The 20,651-nt window shown below is 37.1% G+C and overlaps 1 protein-coding gene across 14 annotated transcripts; it reads left to right on the top strand.

The window, feature by feature from the left end:
- The first annotated feature begins 3,003 nt into the window (after nucleotides 1-3,003).
- LOC103695710 (protein STRUBBELIG-RECEPTOR FAMILY 3) lies at nucleotides 3,004-17,757 on the top strand. 14 transcript variants are annotated; one of them, XM_039123702.3, is made up of 17 exons: nucleotides 3,004-3,150; nucleotides 4,327-4,474; nucleotides 6,570-6,699; nucleotides 6,779-6,850; nucleotides 7,049-7,114; nucleotides 7,221-7,292; nucleotides 7,386-7,457; nucleotides 7,545-7,616; nucleotides 7,690-7,755; nucleotides 8,481-8,546; nucleotides 8,786-9,159; nucleotides 9,253-9,533; nucleotides 11,080-11,348; nucleotides 11,463-11,601; nucleotides 15,502-15,641; nucleotides 15,741-15,897; nucleotides 17,333-17,757. In XM_039123702.3, the coding sequence occupies exons 2-17, from the start codon at nucleotides 4,366-4,368 to the stop codon at nucleotides 17,450-17,452; spliced, it is 2,205 nt and encodes a 734-aa protein (XP_038979630.3). In that variant the 5' UTR covers nucleotides 3,004-3,150; nucleotides 4,327-4,365; the 3' UTR covers nucleotides 17,453-17,757. The 14 variants fall into 14 exon arrangements, with proteins under 14 accessions (XP_038979630.3, XP_088559214.2, XP_008775323.4 ...); XM_008777101.6 differs by having other exon boundaries at nucleotides 3,013-3,442; XM_008777104.6 differs by having other exon boundaries at nucleotides 3,058-3,442; nucleotides 6,639-6,699.
- Nucleotides 17,758-20,651: the final 2,894 nt, after the last annotated feature.

The raw sequence follows: 20,651 nt of genomic DNA, 5'->3' as shown, positions 1-20,651 counted from the left end.
TCTCCTAGTCCACATAGGCCAAGGACAAGGTCTACTCTGATACTATTCGTAATAATTCAGAACCTCATCCAAAAAAACTAGTTAAAATGTATTATTTAGATTCGTTGATCATGAATAAGTACCAAAATCTTTTTGTCGAATAAAAAATATGGGGCTAAGCATAGACCCGTACGAATCCTCACACTTATGCATGACAACAGAAAATTTTACCTACAATCATAGTGTCTAATAAATAAGCACCAACTAATAATAACAATTTAATACACTCGGCTATACACTTGATTGCATCATGTCATTTCTTTTAAAAATAAAGAGATTACATATAAACACCCATTTCACTGATTAGTTACATGCAGTGACTCCTTTGCTTTTCAAAATTAATACATCTCTTTTTCTAGAAATTTCTTAATATGACTTCTAATAAGTTTAGTTTTCATCAATAATAATAGAACGTTAAAAAAATATTCTCATTGAGACTAACCTCATAAACTTAATTAACAAATTTTCTTGCTTTATTGTTTGTAGCAAGTGTGTATTTATCAGATAGAATTATAGCTTATTTTTCTAATTAATTTCTCTCTCTCTCTCTCTCTATGAGTGTGTGTGTGTGTGTTCAAGGATATGGGATGTATTGATATGTAAATCTGTAAAGAAAAAGTTTTTACATAATTGATATATAAAGATAGAAATTATTCTAAGAAAAACTGTAATGCCAAGGCCGATCATGATGTTGTATAAAACAACAAAATAAACTATTCATGTAGAATTCTTCTGGCCAGACTTGACTGCGAGTAAGCTTAGGATTTCTAGTTTTTTTTTTTCTCTTACGAATCCCTCCCATCATTGGACTCCAACTGCATTATAAGTGTATACCAGTTTAAATTCTTACATGGGCAACTAGTCTTATAAGCCTTAATAATGCTTATTTTCCAGTCTAGGTTTTATTAAACATGAGCTGTTGTTAGAGCTCATAAAATCTAACAATTATATGGAAAAAAGATAAGAAAAACGAGGACAGAATAAAGAGAAAGGGGAAGAAAAGTGGTTTAGTAAGAGCTTGAGAAATGGGTAGCTAACCATTGGTCTCACTAAATAAGGATGGGTCCATATGGGGGGAAAAGAACTTGATAATGTTTTTATCCTAACCGGGCACATGACTCCCCTATAGCAGATTCCTTCAGGCCAAACTACATGTCAGTCCACACTCAGTCTGAGGTGTCGCCACATAAGCGCCAACCAATCGCATGGGTGGCACAGATTCGTTTCAGCAGGATGGAACCATGTTCGATCGACAAATGTCCCCGGTTATCATTTCATCTATAATCAACCAAAAGGAGAGTGGAGGAATATGATAAGAAGTCTAAATATAAAGTTTAGCTGCTTTGCTGAGGATAAAGTTTAGATAATGGTTGGTATGACTTTGTAGAAGTTTGATGATGTGAAGATTCTCATACGGTATCTCAAAACCTTTTTTATTCCCTATACTGCAAGTTGGGTGACAAAGCCGATCAAGTAGATCGCCGGGTTTCTATAGCTTATTGTGTCGTCCATTAGAGAATGATTACATAAAATAGACGGTATGCTTCTTTTCGATCGGTGTAAGTTTGGCTATAGAAGGATATCAAAGGCATGATTGTGCTTCTAGATCTTGCTAATGACATCTTCCAAGTGATGTGCCATCAAGTTAATTACTCTTGTTAGGTTATCATATTGAATTTAAAGACCTAAAAATTGGTATAATTTTTTAATGGATTTAAAACTGCGCTCACAAGTAACTCTCTATTAGCATCTTTGAGCAAGAGTGTGTTTAGCTGAGTTTGGTAGATTGAGTAAGGTATGCTAAGAAGTTGATATATAAGAAAACCTATAGCCAACTTGATTATGTTGCAATTATGTTAAACACTATGAGAAGTCCCACCTCCACCATGACCATTTCATAGATAACAACATACCTTTTCAGAAAATGCTCTCATATTAATAATAACACTATAGAAAAGTAATCCGGCACCAAGTTTGGCTAGGTATGTTCTTAATAATACCTGGATTATATATTTGATGATAAACTACTGCACAATGCCCAATCTCCGATATAGCCACGCAAAGACAACTTTTCTTCTCGAGAAGGATTTTAGAGAAAGTAATTTAGTACAAAGCAGTTCCATAGGCAGCTCATTTAATTGGTAGTTGCATTTATTATTAGTCGCGTGTGCGCGTGTGCACACACACACACACACAAATCTTGGCAATGTTGGATTCCACAATTCTTCATCACTTGCCTTTTTAGCAGTCACAAGCTAGCTAGCTAGCTAGCTCATGTTATCATCAAGTTAGTCATCATATTCTGACCTAATCTCTATGCATTTCATATGCAACCCATTAATTAGCTCGAAAGATCAACATCTCTGAATTGGTTGACACTAGTTTTCTACATTCAATGCACATCACCCTTCAAGATTAAGAAGCATTTTATAGATGAATGCCATCTAATCAATTTTGATTATCTAAAATGTTACTACTAATAATTTTCTTTAATTCATTAGAACAAGAGTGTACGCCTAGGAAAAAAAAAAAAAAAGGAGATATAGTATCTCATGCCTAAAAGTTTTGCAGCCATTCGAGCCACCGTTATAACCCTTATGACATAGAGGAATTAAAACCGATACAATTCAATTTGATCCAACAATATCTTGTTACACTCGAAAAGATAATTACTAGATACACAAGTAATGGTGGATTTTACCACTCATCTAATTTGGAAAGATGATCACATATTAATAAATCCGATCCAACTCGGTCCAACTCAATCCAACCTAAATCTGGAGCAAGCATGAGAGAACCCAAATAAAGGCCGGTCCCATCTGACAGAATTGCCGCACATAGTACAGGATCAGATCACATGACCCCAGAATACCCATGGGGCCCATTCCCATATCATGGAGGTCGTCATCTTTTTGGAAGCTTTTACGCAACAAAACTTTTCTCCTTTTACCTCTTGCAAAATTCACAAATATTGGGAAGGTTAGGAAGGAAAAGCAGCTTTGTGTCTATCTCTTCACAGATTCCCATACAGTGGAGTGCAAGGAAAAACTCGACCAAAAGGGAGGAAAAAAAGAGGGAGCTGGACTCCTCTCTTTCCTTCCAAAACCCAACGTATACTTTTAATTTTTATATATCTTTATATATAAATGCACCATTCTTGCACGGCTTTCCTATTCTACTCCTCTATTTACAACTTGTCTGTCCGTTTCTTTGCTCTCTTTTATTCCCATTCCCTGCTTCTTTCGTTTCTCTCCGCACTTAGAGTGGAGTCTTAGCGGCGAAGTTTAGCATACTTTAGCTTAGTTCTAGCTAATTGTGGCGTGCCTTTTGACGGCACTTCTGCTGAGACCGCTTTTGGGAAGCAGGAGAATTCTTGGCCTCTCTCTTCCTCCTCCCTCTTTGAGTAAGTTTTTGAAGAGTTCGGTTTGGATTTTTTTTTTTTTCTCTTTTTGAGTTGGAAGTGTTGTTTGGTTGGAGTGCAAATTGCTGCTTGTGTTCTTGAGGATTTTGGGGTTTTGTTTTGTTGGGTTTTCAGCATTTTGGTTTCTTGTTTTGAGATTGTTTATTTTGTTTGTTTATGTAAATATGTTTGAAGGAAGCGATTTTCTGCCTGGAGTTCAAATCTTAGTTATATCCGTGTCTTGGCCAGCAAAAATGTGATTTTTGTGTGGTTTTTTGGTATTTGAATTGCATTACAATTTTTGGTCTGCAGTGAGAATCAGTGGGAATGCTGATTTAGTAGTTTTTTTTGTTTTTGTTCTTGTTTTTGTTTTTGTATTTTTGGTGGTGGATTCTCGAAAAGGTACATTTTAGATATATGGATTTTACTGGGATCATTTTTTCTAATAATTATATGAAGGGATGGGTTATGGGTAGGTGAACTAGCTTGCTTCTAACATGAATACTACCCTTCTTGTAAGTATTTTAATGATACTGTGGAAAAATTTATGTTTTATGCAAAGTTTTGTGGATAGTGTGAGGGAGAATCATTGAAAAGGTATGCAAAGAAGGATTCATAAGCTGTTTGTAATTAGTTGGGATAAAGGTTTTCTGGCTTTGATGCTTTGGTTTGTAGTGAAATGTTACAGCGAGCTGCATCAAATGTTTTGTGATCTCCTAATTTAACTCAGTTTTACTTCCTTTTGACTTGTTTGGGCTTTCTAGGTTCGAAGTATTGATGCTGTGACTGTGACCTATCAATTTTATATTATTCTTTCTGAACATGGCTTCTCTCTCTCTCTCTCTCTCTCACAATTAGTGTCTACTCTGTTTGATTTTTGAGGGCAGAACAAAAATCCGAATGATTGGTGTGCCATTAGTTAGAAGATGTTGACGGTGAATGAAGCTAAGTTGAGGATCTTGCTATGGGTTACTGTGGGCTTTATGGTTTTGTTTACCATGCCATTTTCACAGGGATACACCAATGAGAAAGATGGTAATTTACTGTCTCTACTTGTTTATATGATATGTTATGTTTTAATTATGTGGATTTTCGAGCATCCAGCTCTCTCTGTTTATGGTTACATGTAGAATTTTAGTTTTATTACAGTAGACAACATGGAATATTTTTCTTGTTTGTGCATCTGCACATCAAGTGCATTTTATTGCTGCACTGTTCTATAAGTTTTTACAATAGTTATCAATTGTAAGAATTACTTTATTTAGCTATCACTGCCAAAATGTGAACCTTGGATCGCCATTTGGTTATTTTACTAATTTCTTTTTCTTGGTTGTGGATAAGAAAGTTTTTTTAGAGTGAGCTGTATCTGTCGATAGGGTGTGCTTCAGTATACATAACTATATGTCCATTTTTTTTCAATTTTATTAAGTTTATTTCTTCTTACTCTCAGACTATCCGGTAATAAACAGGATATAAGACAAAAGGGATGGATATTCAGTTGTTCACTCTCATTTATATCTTTATGAAAGCAGCGATCATTACTTTTGTAATATTAGCTAGCAGAGGTTCAATCTTCCGGATGTAGAACTGGTTGTGGAAGTTAGTTTTGTGAAATTGGTTACAGTTGGCACCATTTAGTGTTGCATGATTTGAAGAATTCTTTGGATAAAGTCCTAAACCTTGATTTTTTTGCATTTGCTTATACAGTTCTCTTGTCAATATATGGATAAGTTGGGGCCTAAATTCTGAGTCCCCTTATAGCATCCTGCAGATTAAATGGGGGTCCTTTAGATTGAAATCCAAGTTAAACACATCTTGAACCTGAAATTCAGAATCAGCGGGTTGGATATGTCTAGGCAAGGCCATCATTGGCTTGGCAACTTTGGACCTGACTTGGACTGGTTAGATCTAAAAAATAGAGGCTCACAAAGTCAAGTCAATCTAGCCCATAAAGCTCAATGTCCATCATTGTATCATCTCTTTTGATGGCATCTCTTAGACTGCCTTTGCTCTTTGATATAGCCCAATTCAAGCACTACTGCACACATTATAGATGTATATCTTGCTGTCTGTGTGTTGTACAGAACTTCTCTTCTATTTACTTGTTATTACTTGTCTATATCAATGTTGTTGAATCAAACTAGATCATGTTTGTGCAAGACATATAGGAATTGAATGTTACAATTGATACCAAGGTCTGCAGAACTGTCCCGAACCGTCCGGTTCAGAGCATCCTGGGCTGTACCGGCGGAGGACTGGGACGGTTCCGACATTGAAACTGAGACGCCGTCGCCGGAGGGGGAGGAGGAGAAGAAGAGAGAGAGAGAGAGAGAGAGCGAGGAAGGGAGGGAGAGGGAGAGGAAGGAAGAGAGGCCGGCTGGCGGAGGCCGGGGAGCCTCCACAGGGAGGAGGCGGAGGCCGGAGAGACATGGAGGCGGTGCTCTGCCTCCGGTCTCTTATTTTGGTTCGAAACAAGGGTGCACTTTTAAGTTGAAGTCGGCAAACCCTTTGTTGACTTCAACCCTTAAAACACAAAAGGGTTTGCCGACTTCAACCCTTAAAACACAAAAATAAAAGGGCCCCCTTCTGGGCCCCTGTTTCGAACGAAACAGAGGACTGGAGGCAGAGCCCCGCCTCTGTGTCTCCCCAGCCGCCGTCTCCTCTGCGCGGAGCCTCTTTGGCCTCCGTTAGCCAGCCCCAGCCGGCCTCTCTCTTCCTTCCTCTCCCTCTTCCTTCCTCCCCCGCTCTCTCTCTCTTTTCCTCTCTCGTTCTTCCTCTCCCCTGTCTCTTCTACTGTGTCGGCACGGGCCTCGCCTGGCATGGCACGGGCCTGTACAGACTCGTCCCATCGGGCAACCGGTTTGACCGACGTTGATTGATACTCTTGTCTACTATCAAATATAGATTAGTGTTTGAGTGGAAATATAAATGCTTTGCCGAAACATCTAATTATATAGGCTGATATAGTAGAACTTGGAAGAATATAAGGTTGCATTTGTTCATTTCTTTTTCCTTACTTGCTTTTCTGCTTTCAACTATTTTGGAGGGGTGGTTTCTTATTTATTGTATCCATTCAACATCTTGAAGCTACACTTCCATCTATAACTACTAATACTTGATTTACTTTCAGTTTATGCTATAAATAACTTATATACTGCACTGGGATCACCTCCTCTTCCTGGATGGGTTGCAAGTGCAGGAGATCCCTGCTTTGAGGTCTGGCAAGGCGTCCAGTGTGTTGAGTCAAACATAACCGCTATGTACAGTTCCAAAACCTCTCTCATCTACACTATTTAGTGATGCTTGATCATCTCTTCTAATATATTTCATCATTGATAGAGTACTTAATGACGCAAATTTGGGAGGAGAACTGGGTGATAAACTTGCAAATTTCACTTCAATTACAACGATGTAAGTGTTGCATTATAAAACACTTTTCCTGCTTGCATCATGAACTGACATAAGATTTTGGATGTGTTACTCTGCAAGGTTCCAATTCACTGCAGAATTTGCTGCTTCTTTTGCAAAATAAATTGATCAAACACTAATCTTGTTATGCATTCATTATTGCGAATCATTCAATTAATTTTCTGGCATATATTGTTTTAGAGATCTGAGCAACAACCACATTGGTGGAAATATACCAGAGAATCTACCTCGTACAATGATGCAGTTGTATGTTTCTCATTCCTATTCATCCATGTTTACTAAGTTGCTTTTATATGCAGTCATTCCACAGTAATTATTTGCTAGAAATTTGTGAATTTTTTCTTTATGGCAGTTTCCTTTCAGCCAATCAATTTACAGGAAGCATACCGGATTCATTATCAGAATTAACACTTCTATCAGACATGTAAGCCTTTTCATCATTTCCATCTGTAGTCATATTGAATAAGGAGCTGTAGTGATTGCTTTTCATGCATTTTCTTTTCCTTGGTTCCCCCAGGTCAGTCAATCAAAATCTTTTAACAGGAGAATTGCCTGATGCCTTCCAGAGTCTCACTGGACTAATAAATTTGTAGGTTTTTTCCTCGAAAAGTTTTTCTTTTCTTATAGCTTTTTTAAATGTTTCTTATTTCTTATTCTATGTCTTCTGTTGAAGTAGGGATCTTTCTTCTAACAATCTGACTGGCCAATTACCACCTTCCATGCAGAACTTGTCCTCTCTGACTGCCTTGTGAGTGTTCATCTTTATGTTATGATAATTCCTGCAAATTCCTTTAAGAACCTAGATACATTCTGTTATGCAGGCATTTGCAAAATAATCAACTATCTGGAACCCTGGATGTCTTGCAAGATCTTCCCCTCAAAGATTTGTACTTCATACATGCACCTCTTATTTTATCTTGTCTATATATTTTATTCTCTTTTCACAATTTTATGTGTGCATTTTAGGTGGGGGAATGGTTCTTCTATGATTTTCTATTGTTATCATGTTCTAGATCGCGAAGGTTTAGGGAAATAAATACATTGGGATGTTCAATGAACCAAGGCGTAAGTCATAAATTTTAGGCATCTATTGTCCATGTGTTCATATTGAGAATACATGGATCTTAGGCTACATATTTTTGGGGCATGTTTGTGTGTGTTGAAGATGTTTTACAACTCATGGACACATGAACAAGCTGCTTTTCTTTAATTGGCCCAAAGTGCAAATAGTATTTTCATTTCTATCTTTGCCTCTCTGATTTGTGGCCAGAAGGGATGCTGAAAAAAGTTCTCTTGATTCTGAAATAAGTAACAAACTTGATAAAGGATCCTTAGGTTTAGGAACCGTTAATTTACCTTTTATTTGATCTTGGAGGAATTTATAGCTTGACTGATTCACCTTTAAGGAAAGGTATAAGATAAGATGTGGACATTCTGCACTGCTGTGTGAATATGTGTCCTGTAGCAAACATCCTTTGCTGTGCACCTTATGATATTTCTTTAAACACTCACTTTTAGGTGTTATTCATTGTAAAATCAAATGAAGAATCTCTGTCCACTGGCTTTATTATTTTTATTCATCTAACAAAGTCCTTGACTTTATGTTTGACAGGAATATCGAAAACAATCTATTCTCAGGACCTATCCCTGAAAAGTTGCTGAGTATTCCAAATTTCAAGTAAGTGTTCCATAACTGCTTAATTGTTATTACTTCCTAGTGCAGCAATAATTTTTGTTGGCAGACAAATAGACCAATAGTATATGCTAATTTGATGACTTAAGTTATCCAAAATTTGTAGTTTTTTTCCTTTTTTGGCTCATTGAAAAATCTACTACTCTGGCTTGAGGGAATGCAACTAGCTGCATAGTGGTGGACTTTGTATTTGCAAATGCTTAACTTTTATATCTATTGTGCAGGAAGGATGGGAATCCATTCAATACTAGTAGTGCTCCTTCACCTATGATAACACCATCACCTTTGCCTCATTCAGGGGCACCATCTCCTGAAACCATGCCTTCGAACTCTTCTGAGGGTCCATCCATCCATGACAATGAAACTCCTAGAAAAGAAAAAAAAGTTTCAGTTGTAAGAATTATTGGATATGCAGTAGTTGCTGTGATTGTTCTTATCATGGCTGTGCTGCTGTTTATGTTTTGTATATCAAAGCGGCGAGGAAGAAAACAAAAACACGAAGAGATTCCCAAGAGGCTGGAAATAAGGGCACATGGAAAGCCCAAGGAGCCTCAGATCAATGCAGACTTGAATGAACCAGACAAAGAAGCAGGAAAAGGTATAGTTCATTCATTTTGTCGATAGCCTGTCCTTAATATTTCTGGTCGGTTGCTGGTTTTGCTATTTATATGTTGTGGATTTGTTGTTGCAGTTCCCATAGTGGCTGATGAAAAACAGGATGAAGTCAAGATCAATATGGCAGGGCCTGGGGCACTTGCGTTGCCACCACTAGTTGATAAAGTCATTGTTAACCCTAGTGCTTCCAGCAAAAAGAATCCAAGGACTTGTCCTGAAAATCTAAATCCCCCGGCTCCTGTGAAATCATATTCTGCTGCTTCCCTTCAGCAGTATACTAACAGTTTCAGTGAGGAAAGCCTGATCAAAGATGGCTGCTTGGGCCGGATTTATTTGGCAGAACCTCCTGAGGGAAAGGTTTGATCTACTACTTGAAATTTAAATGAATATATCTTTGATGTTTTATTGAAAATTTGTCTGTTTTTCTGTTATGTTCCTCATATGCTATCTGATTGATAAAAAGTACAATATTCATATATTGGATGAACTGGATCACAAACTTTTAGCTTGTTCTGGTGCCTTGTCAGAATAGATGTGTTGATAAATGCACCATTTGAATCTTGTAATTATACCTGCTGGCTTTAATTTGACTAAGTCATATTCTGTGGCTGTTAATCTTAAATGGCTTTGACTATTATTTTATTGTTTCTTTATACTCTATGTGGTTGATACCCCCAAAAAATAAAAACGAGTGCATTCACTGGACCGTAACATTTCCGTTCATCCTAATGGAGTATATCTGTTGGTGCAATCTTTGTTTCCTGTATGTATTGGACCAAAAATTTCCAAATGATCCAAGTATTTTCAAGAAATTTAAACAATTCTATTGTCTTCATTGGTTGATTGGTGGGGTCTTAGTTTCAATTTTGTCAAAGTAAACCGATATCGGAAATGTGATGATATACAGGAGTTTGGGAAAAATCTGAAATAAAAAGGCAGTATTATATTATTTTCTATTTAAGATAAACATAAGGATATGATGATGCTCCTTGCATCTTTCTTTTGATACTGCTGGAGACCATTTGGCAGACATTGTAGTAACTATTTTAAATCCGGCCATCTGCTTTTATATAGGATAACACTATCAATTGTATAGTGTACACTAAATATGTATAAAACTTTTACATACAAGACAAAAATGGCTTCTTTGTATCTTTTCTTGAATTTCCAATGATATATTACATACTAGGATAATATTATTGTTGGTTTCTTAGATTTAGCGATTTTATATATGTGCTTCCACAAATCTATTTTCTCCACGTTCGTGTTTTGTTGCCTCCTCATTCTAATCCAAATTCTGCACTTTCTCGAGCTACCATTTTGACATGAGTAAAAACTTAACAAAATTGATTAATACCATGCCTACAAGCATGCAGTATTTATGTCACAACCAGGATTTCACCTAAAAAGGCTAGCCGGAAGGTATTAGTTGGGTTTCTTGATCCTGTATAAGTACCCAAGATTTACCTAGTGAATAACTGATGTGGGCCTAAACACGCTGGCACGGGTTCTCACATTCTTTCCTCGTTTAAGCCCTAACATCCTCGTCAGGCTAAAAGTTCAAATCTATTCAAATCTAATCATAAGCACCACGATTGGCCTGTGGTCAGCCCCAATAGATCCGTGTTGCAGTGTCTCATAGTCTATCTAGTTTATGGGCCGGATCCGCTCTGATACTATTTATCACAATCCAGAATCTCAACCAAAAAGGCTAGTTGGAAGGCATTATTTGGATTCCTTGATTCTGTATAAGTACCAAAAATCTACGTAGTGAATAACCGATGTGGGTCTAAACACATGCCCGCACGGGTTCTCACAATTTACAAGCATGCAAAAATTATTGTTATGATATGATAATATGTTGCTTTCAGTTCTTTATCTGATCTATTTTCTTGTTATGCAGCTATTGGCAGTTTTGAAGCTTGACAATATGAACTCAAATATACAACTTGATGACTTTCTTGAGTTGGTGTTGAGTATCTCAGAACTTAGGCATCCTAATATTCTAGAGCTTGTTGGCTACTGTGCAGAGTTTGGGCAGTGTTTACTTGTCTATAATTACTTCAGTAGCAAGACACTACATGACATCCTCCATAGTGAAGATGATCACAAGATAAGGCTATCATGGAGGGCTCGTATCCAGATAGCCTTTGAAGCTGCAAAAGCTCTAGAGTAAGTTAGCAAACATTATATGAAATTTCTAGAACTGTCTTTCCCATATCTGTCATTTGCTTGATGAAAGTGCACTCTGATAGACATATTTGTATCTCTGAATATGGACTGAAGGTATCTTCATGAAAGCTGTCAACCACCAGTCATACATCAAAATTTTGAGCCCAGCAATATTTTCCTTGATGATGATCTAGCAGTACGAGTTTTTGAATGTGGCCTAGCTCCACTAATGTCATCCAACTCTGTTACTCAGGTAAGTTACTTCAAATGGTATTGAATACATGGATGACATTACACTAAAGTTGAGTGTCCTTTGTTGTTTCCACTTTTTCTTTTCTGAACGCTAGAACAACAGCTTAAAGATAGGACATACCATTCCAGAATTTAGAATTATCTGTCTCATTTAACTTTTTTTTTTTACAAGCGAATGCTGCCAACATAGAGAGCAACTTAAATCATAGTGAAATCTGCAACTTTTTTGCGAGATTGTGTGCCTCACCTCTACAAGCACACTCTTCTTTAGTAAATAGAAGCTTCTCACCTCCCTCTCCCTCTCTCTATCTCTCTAGATATTGACTGAGGGAGATAAAAACAAGATGCATTTAACTTGGCAGACACTCGTATAATTGTGTGCATTCCATCATTATGTAGGTGGAGTAATGAACATTCAGGGAGAGACAAAACAATCCAGTCAACATGATTTAGATAATAATACTCTAAACTAAGTAACAAACTCATCTACAGTAATGCAGTTATCAGTCATTAGATTTAAGTATGATCAGGTGGGAGGGCATGAGGATCATCGGCATATTCTTGATCATGATAATCTATCACAATATAACCTAAAGGCTACAGCATTGAGTGGAAGAGATTCCTTGTTTGACCAGGAACACTGAATATGCCTCTACTCGTATCACATTGCAGCATTAATTGTTTAATTTGCCCCAATCATCTCCACTTAGCAGCTAACTCCAAATGGCGTGGATATATGTAGTTAATTTTATGTGTTGCTCAAATGGCACAAGGACCATCTGAGACAAGCATACCCAGCATAATAACAGGCACTTGACTAACAAACAAATTATGGGGCCAATATTCGGAATTGAAACCTTTGAGATGGATTCGTAGCATGATATGGCCGTGCTACCGAGGGGTACAACCCACGATAACACGAAGCTAACATTACATTTAGCTTTCAAATCCATCTCAAAGGTAATAGAATAAATAGAAATTCAATTCCGTCATCCATTAAATAAAATCAATATTGGTTCAGAGCATTTAAATTCAAACATAAATACCAAACCCATAATCCTTACTATTCAGGAAATCACTAACAATAAATTTATAATCAACTGAAGAACTAAAGTTTTGCTCTGCTATATAGATCGCCAAGCTTGTTAGCGCGATCTCTAAGTCTAGACCATCCTTCGTTTCTATCGACTCTATTCGTCTGGAGAGAGAAAAATAAATAGAGGTATATGAGCGATACAGCTCAGTAAGCAAATCTTACTCTACCTTACCGGATCAAGCATAAGTTTTTCCATGTCAATGCGTCATTTAAGAAAAATATCAGATATTCCAAAATAAGCATTTTATAGTACAGTATATTAAAACAAGTCATAAAGCAAATCATGCATGAATAAAACATCCATCTTTCATAAACATAGTACCAAGTTTATTATTGCAAATAAATTCATAAGTTATTTTTTATGTCATTTAATCCTATCATGGATCAAAACATTGTCACAGATATTCATGCTATGGTTACTATAACCTGTAATAGGACCATCTTTGTAATCGATAAAATATCGTAGTTCGTATTTGTTACCAACTTTAATCCGTTGGCAGAGGGTCATTTTTGTTAGATGCTAGCTCCAGGGTGTCGACTGACCCCTATTTCTAAGGACGGTCATAGCAATCTGAAACTCTTTAGAAAACTTTTATCTTTTTCTTAAAACATACATATAAATGGATGAAAAATGCTTAATGACATGATCAAATTCATATTTTATAACAAAGCTATATTCATCAAAATATTTATGAAACTATTTCTCATAATAAAGCATGATTTTTATAACATATATGTTGATCCATAATTTTAAGAAATACATGATATTTCTACAAGCAAATTTAATGCATATAAGACATGATCATTTGAAAAGTAATAAGAAGTGTAAGATCTACTTACTCTTTTTGTCTTAGACTATTAGACTTCGCTAGGCGATTCCGCTAAACCTATTTAAAGATATTAAAAGAGATTAATTTTTATTCGAATTAAAATTATAAGAAACAGGGACGATTGGCCAGATGATCGCGTTCAACGATTTCAGGTGGGTCAGGGCTTAGCGATTCGATCAATAAATCATAGGGCAAGGATTCGATCAAGGCCAAGGTCGTTTAACATAGTTTATCATCAGTGGGTTCCATGGACACTTGATAAGGTTGGGTGATCGGTTTAGTAGGCGACCCGGGCACTAGGGCAGTTTAGGGCCTCTTTTCAGGAATCAACTCAGGTTCGTAGATCATGTCGACAGAACCTGATACTGAGTTCCATAGATCTTCTAGAGAAAGTAGAGAGAAGAGAGGAGAGAGAAAGAAGAGAGAGAGGACTCTTTTTTCTTCTCAAAATAGGGGAGAGCCCGTCTCTTTCTTTTTTTTTTTGGATCAGAAGGGGCGACGACCATGGTGGCTAACCCCGACGATTGTGGCCACGGGCAGGTCTTCAGCCGCTGCCCCACCGGAGATGGTGGCTGGCTGATACAAGAAAGAAGGGAAGATCCCGAAAAAGGTGGAGGATGATCCATGGCAACTCGGCCTGAACTATGGCTAACTCCATAACAGGCAGCCACATGTTCTCAAGGTCTTAGACGGCGGCGGAAACCAGCCGAATCCGGCGGCCGGTGGCGGCATAACTCGAAAGGATGCTGAAATAGGGTACCCCTGTTTCAGGAGGTATTCTGGTGATTTGCTGGCTCAAATCGGGGCCAATCAAGGCTAAAATACCAGGAAAGGAAGGACTAGAAACTCTTACCTCAGTCCGTTGAAGCTTCTAGCAAGGTTTCCGGCAAGGATTAAAGGAGGAGACTTGGAGAAACAAACTTGGAATCAGCGGTTCTGGTAGTGGAAATTAAAGGAGGGGGAGGAAAATTAAATAGGCGCGATCTTAGAGTTCGAGTCGAACTCGGATTGCCTAGGGGAGTCTTCGATTCCGCCAGAATTGGGGGAGGAAGAAGGCTCCCATCGGAGTCTTCTTCGCCTGGATCGTGCCACTGTGCACGGTCGGGCTGGGCTTGGCCCCTTTGGGCTGGCCCATAAGCCCACGGGACCAGGCTGGTCACGGGTTGGGCTGTGCCGGGCCACTCCGGATCGGCCCACGAGCCAAAAAAAATTCTGGTTATTGCAAAATCAAAAGGCTTATCTCAATTATTTGGTGTTAATATTGTGAAATTTTTCTATAAGCTACCTCCTTGCATCCTTTATATTTGCTAGCTTTTCTAAATCCTTTCTAGAACCTCCATCCATTTTTTATTCAGCATTCCCTTGACCCTTTCTCAAATGTTTGGTACAAATCCAAGTCATTCTCTTCGTGTTACACTACTAATTCCAACCAGTTTTTCTTTTTGGATTTTTTAAAAAAAGGACATGCTGAAAAAAGTGAGACATGATATCAATTGAGCTCTGCGAGATTTAAATATAATGAATTACCTTTAAATTATTCATACATTTTGTCAACCAATCAAAATCTGACAATCACATTACGCTTCGATGAAATTGGGCAAATATAATAAAAATTCTCTTATTATTTGTTTATTTTCGGCTTATGAGTTCCATAAGAGTGGAAACCAAAATGATAGTCATACATTGATTTCAGCATTAAAGGAACTATAAAGGTGGAATTTGATTATTTAGAGATAAGATTACTCCAAGGTATATGAAGAGTTAAAAGTAAGTTTTGGCCTTGCTGCTATTATGACCTTGAGAGATTATGGGCGGTTTAAAAGTTGTATGCAGATAGTGGTATAATTAATGAAAGTCAAACTTTTTGTGTAGTTTGGCTTTTTTGTTACAGGATTAAACCTATAAGCAGTTGAAATTGATTTAAAAAAGGAAGTGATGTATGCAATAGTAACAAAAGTCTCAATCTAAATTTCAGTTGTCAGGCCGGATACATGCTTTATTCAGTTATGAGGCCCCGGAATTTGGTGAATCTGGGTCACATAGTGAGCAGAGTGATGTTTACAGCTTTGGAGTTGTTATGTTAGAACTTCTTACGGGGCGTAAACCCTATGACAGGTATAAAATTGTCTTGGTTTTTCCTTTGAGCTGAGTTTATAATTTACAAATTCTTTTTAGCAGTTTCCTCAAAAATTTAAATTTCCTTCTATACTACAGGTCACGGCCTCGTGCAGAGCAACATCTTGTAAGATGGGCTAGTTCTCAACTTCATGACATCAACACATTGTCAAGAATGGTGGATCCTTCTATTGATGGGAAATACTCTGTGAAATCATTATCACGGTTTGCAGATATTATTAGTCGTTGTATACAGGTAAAAGTTTCTATATTCTTTCAAACATAGTCTTGCTAAACCATAAATACTGATGCTTGGATAATGTTATGCTTCCTTTGGAATAATTTTTTTTTACATCTTTGATTCACTTATCCATAATCCATATGCATGACATATTATCAAAATTATCTAGTCCTTTAGTTTGTTCATGTATTAAAAAATTTGAACTTTCGTCAAAAGTAGAGTAGGCATAGTTTTAATTTAAACCATGATACATGATAAAATATAGCAAGTTCCACATGCTTAAATGATTCCAGGTTATAAAGTGAAGTGTCGCATCGTAAAGTGACAAGAACTTAACTACTATACCCTTACATAATATGCTTAAATTCTCAAATATTGAATAGATATTGTCGATTATTCTTTTTGAATATGTTACTTTATAGGCTTAAAATTTTTAATACTTCATATTTACAGCTACAGGCCTTTGGTAAAAGACACGGATTTCATATGTACTGTGGAAACTTACAGTAGACCCACAAGTTGTAACTTTGTGGGCATTAAGAAGGAAAGGTCTACTGGGGGATATAGTGAGACATTTAAGACAACCTTTATTACCTATCAACTTGTAAGCATAATTTTTCAAACCCTAGATATCAACACTTTTGGACAATACAAGTCAGGTTTTGCAATTTGAAAATGGACTTAGTGTTAGCTCCTCAATGTAGATCTAGCATTAGATCATTAGACTTGCCTTAGTCTGCATGTTACCAATCACTTTGTCTGCAATTTGAAAATGGATACGAACTCCTCGGTGTAATCTAACATTAGATCATTAGATACTACTTAGTCTGCATTTTACCAATCACTTTTATTAGAAGCGTCTAGCACCTTAAACATCATGCATGCGCACGCTTGAGAGAGAGAGAGAGAGAGAGAGAGAGAGAGTATGAAGGTGCGCTGAAAGGGCTCCTGTATGTCGGGTACCCTGAAATGGTCGCTTGGGGAGGCAGGCGACCTATGATACATAAAAGTTGCAAAGAAAGTTTGTGCGGACGGAAGCCTCTCCATGATAGGGGAAATGGTGCAGAATAATCTGATATGCTTAAGATGAAGATATTGTAATGCAATTGTCATGGTTATGCATTTAAGTCAGCTTTGTTAGTGTGGAAATATCTAATATTTATTCTCTTCCCAAATTTGTCTACCTGGCTTGTGTTACATTATTTTTGATCTCTCTACTGATTGGCTGATGTGGTGGGCAGTGACATGGTTTTACATTTTAAGGTATCTTCATATCAGAGAATTACATTAACCAGTTTGCGATTCAATGATACAACTGTAAAAATATAACGTGTTTCCTATTGAAACATGCACACAACATTACACAACTGCTATAGACAGTTGCATATGTTTGCATTTACGCAAAAAATTATGAATATAGAAGAGGCTGATCTTTGATTCGGTTTTGCAGCGAGGGCCAGAATTCAGGCCATTAATGTCTGAAGTTGTCCAGGATCTTGCTCGTGTTATTGAAGATGCGATGAAGAATGAAAATGGAAACCCTCACTCAGTTCGGGAGAAAAGGATATGAGAGATCCAAGCTCACTAACCAGTGAACAAACATTAGTTTCAATAAGAATGGCATGAATATTAATTAACTAAAGAGTTGATCACCCGAGTAGTTATTCGCAAACCTGCACCCTCCTTTGCCAGAATCTCTTCTAGTGGAATGGAAAATTTAGTCATGGAATGACTGACCACTGCTACCTCCTTGATCATTGGCATTCTGGAAACATCACAAATGGGATGGTCCATTTATTTAAATGTATTTTGTTATTATTTTTTGTCTTGTATATTAATCTGTTTATATTAATGATAGTCTGTCATTGTCCATCATTATTTAAGTAGGCCTTTTCATGGTGGCTTAACAATCATGTAACCCTTTCTCTACAGCATCTACACTTGGTCACTAGATAGCCTTTTTCTCATGTGGCGCACTCTATGCTCGGATCGTACCAAATGTTATTCCCCTAATCAATATACTGAAGATGCCTTGGCATTAGAAGTGCCTTGGCTTAAATTTTAATCAAGTACCTAATAGACTACCATGCTCCATGGTGGCTCTCATTATGGTCTTTCCATGGGACAACCTTCACTCTAGAACAATTAGGTATACCAAATGTTACAATCCTATCAAGTAGTCTGCGACCAATCAGCGTTAACCAATCAGCAAAAAAAATTAATGCGTAGACATTACAGATGCATTAGGCCTAGGTTTTAATCAGGTATGTAGCATAATATATAATTGCTCAGAGCTTTAGATAATTTTATCTTTAAGCGGCTAAAAAAAAAAAAAAGAAAAAAGGAAGGTAGGGCATTTAGAATAAAAAATTCAATTCAACCAACCGAGAGATTGTCTTTCCCCTACACTCTTTCTCAAGGCCAGCTGAAAGTCTAAAACTGATTACCTATGATTGTAAATATAATAGATATATGACTACTGTCATGATCATCAGATTGAATCCTGTATTTGCTGATGAAATGTTAACATTGTCTACTTAGGAAAAAAGGACAATTAAGAAAGAAAATGCTAGTATTCTTATTTCCCGATTGAGTTTCTCTTATGAAGGATTGTTGCTTAGTATAGTGCCTGAACTCCCATAGGATCCAATTGCTACAAGAAGTTGTGATTGTCACTTGATGCTTCAATGGCCATCAAGACCCCAAGATTGCCTGCATGAGAGATGTGATGATGTGGGTCCGACCTCTCTAGGGTTTCCAAGCATCTAGAAAAAAAGAATAAAGAAAGACTACTTTGGATACTATAAACTAAATCAAAATTATGAGTTGATGCAAAAAGACTAATAGCTATGATACTAACCCAAGAGATTTTGCCGGAAAGAGGATGTATTAGAATACCTCACCTTCCCCTAAAACCCCGAAAAGAAAATAAGCGCAAGGTTAGTATGTAGAGATGAAATAATCTGCTAATGGAGAAAATTAAATTGAAAACTAAAAGAGAAGAAATCCTAAGGAAACTTTCCTACCCCAACAAGCTCCAAGATAAATCTTTATCCCTTGAGCCCCACCAGTCCTATGTGCCCTCTAGGAATGTAAAAAGCTTAGGAATTGCGGCGCCCTTCAATGTAGGAAAGCCTAATCTTCTTCTCTCTTTCTCTCTCTCTTTAATGAGGCAGATGGATTAAATCATCCTAGAGTAGATACAACCCGAGAGATCCGAGTACAAAATATCCCGAAAATGGGAAGGAGTCAAAGACAAATTGTCCCACCAATGTCCACTGAATGACTAGCAACATAAAAGGCAATCCAATCTACAGCTCCATTCGCCTTCCAATATACATGAGAAGCTTCAAAACCTGTGAGGCACCTTGCAGCATTCCAGATGCTGATTAGCAAGGAATAGGCACTAGGGGAGCGAATGTGCATTCTCAACCATCTCACAACAGTGCTGAAGTCCCCCTCTAGGATAATGTAGTCAATCCAAGGATCCTGATCACATATCTAATCCCTTTCGATGTCTCTCTCAATTTGACCATGGGAATATTGGTGTCATAGAGATGGCAACCCCTGACCGCCAAGGAGAATGAGCTCGGGCCTTTGACTAGAAGTGGGTTTTTGCAAAGGCTCAATTCTCTTTCTTCGAGACTTGTGATGATTCCTCATAGTCTTTGAACAATTTGTCCCCTAAGTACGGAGCTTTACATAAGCTCTTTAGGGGAGGCCCAGAGCCTACGCATCCAATATGGGATAAGAATTGGTCTAAAACAACTTAAAACTCGAGAACATCGAGTTAAAATTGAGAAGAATTCAATTTGAGGGAGTTGTACCTCCATTGAAGGTTTAGAATCTTTCGACTGTTGGGTCAATGCCACTGGAAATTGATCCTAGTTAGTTTGGCATTAAAAGGCGACCGACCAAACTAACGGTCAGGTTCACTATTAGTTGTTCCCTTTCTTCTATAAAGCTGGGAAGCATCAATGCCAAAAAAGTGTGGTATTAGTATTCTAATGACAGCAGGTGCATATTGTTAATATGGCATTAATGATGAGATCCCACCTTTAATTGCTTTAGAGGAGGCTTTGATCCCTTTCCTCGATAAATTGAAGGATCAAATGTATGAGTTGAACTCCTTTTCTAAAGCAAAGACTCATGGCATCATTCTTGTGGATACTTTAGATCTCTTCCATGGGGTGCCAATCCCCCGCCCACCCTCCGATTTAGAAAACCTATCTCCCCAAAAAGGCAAAGAAAGATTAAAAAAAAGGGAAAAAAAGAAGGAAATAAATATATGCCATAAAATTTTAAAAAGAAATAATACAAATTTATGTCTTCAATGAGATGGTAGTATTTTCCAATCATTAAAAAAAAACTAAAACTCTTTTTTTAAATGTTGGCAATCTTATTCCCATCTCTCCAAAAAGAAAAAAAAAAGAAAGAAAAAGGATATCCAAAAAACTCAATTTTTAGGTAAAAATGTAAGACTCTATTTTTCAAAAGATTGGGATTCTTATTCCCATCTCCCTAGAAAGAAAGGAAATAGAAATGAGATCCAAAAATTCATCTCCTTGAGATGAAGAAGGAATTTCAAAAAGAAAAAAGAAATATTGTACACAAGTAAAAAAAGAAAAATCATATCTCTGCAGCTAGGAAAAACAATAAAGAAAGAAATAATTCAAAAAGGAAAAAGGAAAAAATAAAATAATACAAATAGGAAAGGGAATTTCACAAAAGGGAAAACATGTAGAAAAGAATGAAGGAAGTTCAAAGAG

Source organism: Phoenix dactylifera, chromosome 8 (genome assembly GCF_051530095.1).
Source record: "Phoenix dactylifera cultivar Ajwa chromosome 8, Ajwa_hap1_PhDact_Kaust_v1.1, whole genome shotgun sequence".
NCBI lineage: Eukaryota > Viridiplantae > Streptophyta > Magnoliopsida > Arecales > Arecaceae > Phoenix > Phoenix dactylifera.
The sequence above is the reverse complement of the archived record's forward strand: the minus strand, read 5'-3'. Positions and strand labels throughout refer to the sequence as shown.